The sequence below is a fragment of the Buceros rhinoceros genome, unplaced genomic scaffold (genome assembly GCF_000710305.1).
Source record: "Buceros rhinoceros silvestris isolate BGI_N320 unplaced genomic scaffold, ASM71030v1 scaffold40197, whole genome shotgun sequence".
Lineage (NCBI taxonomy): Eukaryota > Metazoa > Chordata > Aves > Bucerotiformes > Bucerotidae > Buceros > Buceros rhinoceros.
In genome coordinates, this window is record NW_010421125.1 from 1 (window position 1) to 3,509 (window position 3,509).

A 3,509-nucleotide genomic window follows, 5' to 3' on the forward strand; every position below is an offset into this window, starting at 1 on the left:
CGGTGGTGGGAGCTGTGCTCGCAGCGTGAGGCTGCGCCTCGCTCGCTGCTCCCGCGCCCGGTCGCGGAGGTGCCGCGGGTGCGAAGGGAGCGCTGTGTCTGCGCGGGAGGATGCCGGGTTTGCCCGAGTCTCCACCTGCTGCTGACGTTTCTTATGTGACTTGGTAGCAGTCCTTTGGAGGTGGTGCAGGGCAGTGGAGGCGGGTGGGCCCATGCTGTGCTGGGGACAGAGTAGTCCATCTGTCCGTCCATGTCCTGGTGCTCTGCGTGGTCACCTCAGCGTTCCGAGCTGCAGCCTCTGAGAACCGTGAGGACTGAGAGCATCAGCTGAAGCGGGAGCTAGGTTGCAGGATAGGCTTGTACTCGGTGAAGCTGGAAAAATAGCATTGCTGTGTTCCGTGCTGGCTGTGGTTCCTCAGTCTCTTACAGACTCATGCACAGGCACTTTTCAGACAGGCCAGAGTTACTGTAAAATCACAGTAATTAAGGCTTGTAATTAAGGCAGGCCGCCGTCGGGGATGGTGGGAGGGACTTGTGCAGGCAATGGAGATGTAGACATTGCTTCCCCTGAACAGAACTTGAGCAAAGAACTTAGGAGCCTTCCTGTATCAAGCACAGCTATTGTAAGAAAATGCGCGTTTGACGAAACAAAGTATGGAAGAGTAACTGTGAATCTCCTGGAGAAAAATCCCATCCCTGGGGAACATTGTACTGGAAATAATACTAAGTATTGATGGAAGAAATTTGTGATACCCGCCAGCGCAGCTGATAGCTGAGGTGTAAAAGTGAGTTTGAAGCGAATGCAGGCGGGCGTCTGTTTGCTCCGAGTGCTCTCAAGAGCCATGTTAAAAGGCGCTTTTTTCTGCAGCAGTCCTTCTCTGGTTCAGAGGCTTTTTCAACCCACAGACCGTGTGGAGCTCCGCAGACAACCTCTGGTACCGACTAAGAGGTGTTACCTTTCAAATCGAGCTCTCCTTGCCGCTTGGGAAGCAGCAGGTCTCTGACACGTCTAGGAGGTTATTTGGCACAGTGGAGGTGCCTGGTGCATTGGTAACTGAGCATCACCACCAGTGATCTCACCTGCTGAGCTGCAAGGAGCTAACCTGCCGGCTCTGTCTGGCGGGCTTCTTGTGCATCGCTCTGGTGGAAAAAGTTCACCTTGACACCAGAGCACAGACTCGTCACGGGGTTTCAGATGGTATTTAACGCCTCCTGATGGTACAAACTGCTCTTGGGTAGTAGGATACTGTAATCCTCTTTCCATCTAGCCCAGCGTCGTCGTTTAACCCCAGCCAACCAGTAAGCACCAGTGGCATGGAGAAAACAACCAGAAAATAAAAAGTAAAGCTCATGGGTTGAGATAAGAACAGCTTAATAACTGTTAATTAAATCAGTAGTAACTGTAAATTAAAATCAGTAGTAGTAGTAACAATACTAACAATAAATATAGCAAAAAGAGAGAGAGAAATAAAACCCAAGAAGAGGACAAGTGATGTGCAGTGCACCACCCACTGACTGACACTCGAGCAGCGATCCAGCCTGCCCCGGCCCCCTCCCCCCAATCTCTGTACTGGGCATGATGTCCTGTGGTGGGGGACATCCCTTTGGCTAGTTCAGGTCACCTCTTCTGGCCACGGCCGCTCCCGGCTTCTTGTGCAGCTCTCACTGGCAGAGCACTGGGAGCTGAAAAACCCTTAATTTAGGGCAGGTGCTGCTCAGCAACAATAACAGAGCAGCGTGTTGCCAGCATCGTTCTCGCAGCGATCCAAAACTCAGCGGTGCACCAGCTGTCAGGAGGAGGACGAGCTCTGTCCCCGCCGAAACCAGGACACCCGGCTGTGGTGTTGCCACATTCTTTTGGCTTTGTGTGTTTCCTGGGGCAGCTGCTGGACTTTCCACTTGAATAACCGCTGCTGCTTTTCTTTGTGTCAGTGAAATGAGTGGTGAAAAGGTCTCCCAGTTCTGCTGGGATGTCATGCTCACTGCAGTGGAAGACTGGCATATATTACAGTTTTAATTATGCCAACTTCTCATTTGTTGTTTGAGGTTCTGGAGCTCAAGCAGAAGTTTCTGGCTACGCTATTTATATTCAGTCTAAAGCATGCTGGCCTCTTCCCAGTGCATTTGGTTGTTTCCTGTGCCCTGAAGTGCTGCCTAATCTCGTTAGTGGGGAGAGAAAGCCACGTTATGCTTGTGATTTTACAGAGAGCTGGAGGTCTGATCTGTGCAGCACCATGGACTCGTCAGAAGAGACCGGGGGCTCCTCTGCAGAAGAAAACTACTTCGTGAACTACACCTTCACCGACCGCTCCCACTCAGGCCGCGTGGCCCAGGGCATTATGAAACTGTGCCTGGAGGATGAGCTTTTTGCTGATGTTACAATATCGGTGGAAGGCAAAGAATTCCAGCTGCACCGTTTGGTCCTCTCAGCTCAGAGCTGCTTTTTTCGTTCGATGTTCACTTCCAACCTGAAGGAGGCCCACAACCGGGTGATTGAGCTGCAGGACGTTAGCGAGAGTGTCTTTCAGCTGCTCGTGGACTACATCTACCATGGGACTGTAAAGCTGAGGGCAGAGGAGCTGCAGGAAACCTATGAAGTGGCCGACATGTACCAGCTGACTGCTCTTTTTGAAGAGTGCTCGCGCTTCCTGGCCCGCACAGTGCAGGTCAGGAACTGCCTGCAGGTGATGTGGCTGGCAGACCAGCACAGTGACGTGGAGCTCTACACAGCTGCCAAGCACTGCGCCAAGTCACATCTGTCCCAGCTGCAGGACACAGAGGAGTTCCTCCACCTGCCTCTGCGCCTGCTGACAGACATCCTCACAGGTGAGAGCTGCTGCGGCTGGGCAGGGCGGCACAGAGAGGAGAGGCTTTCAGAGGCTGGGCAGCATAGCTGGAAAGGTCCAAGCTTTCCCCACCACTGCCTACTCAGGGGCTTAGCTAGGCAAAGCCAAACATTCTGGATAACTTAATCAGGAAAAAACCTGTTAATTGTTACAGGCCATGAAGCATCTAAGCTATAGAAAGGAGACACAGAGGATGCTGGTAACTCGCAGCAGTTCCCGAGTCAACAGCTCGGAAGTATTACAGGCTTGTTTAAACATAACTTGGTAACTTCGGACAACTTGTATTTTTTTTGCATTAAAAGTAAAACAAAGAAGCCTTACCAGACATTAACGTCTTAGCAAAGTTTTCTTTTTCATTTGGTTCGTAATCATTTAACATAGTGATGCAACATCTCAGCACTTGTAAGAAGGCTTAGGCCCGAGCCCTGTCTCTAGGCTGAGCTGGCCTGATTAACAGCTGTAGGTCATTGCTGGGATTATTTCGGCTGGGCACGTGGCTGGCTGAGCAGGAGCAGTGCAACACCCTGTGTAACGCAGAGGCAGTGCAGAGCCTTCCACCGCACACCTTGGTGCATGCCTTGGTGCTGTGAAGGACGTGTCCACACCCCAAGAACTTAGTCCAGCTGCTGGCGACCCTTAAAGAGTCTCGGCTGCCCGGGCAGGG

The 3,509-nt window shown here is 51.9% G+C and overlaps 1 protein-coding gene across 1 annotated transcript in view; it reads left to right on the plus strand.

Annotated features, from left to right (window-relative positions):
• The first annotated feature begins 2,203 nt into the window (after positions 1-2,203).
• KBTBD4 (kelch repeat and BTB (POZ) domain containing 4) overlaps positions 2,204-3,509 on the plus strand; it is a 4,712-nt gene continuing 3,406 nt past the window's right edge. Inside the window, exon 1 of the mRNA XM_010139540.1 lies at positions 2,204-2,825. Coding sequence (XP_010137842.1) covers positions 2,234-2,825 — 592 coding nt within the window. The 5' untranslated portion in view covers positions 2,204-2,233. The remainder of the gene's footprint in view (positions 2,826-3,509) is intronic.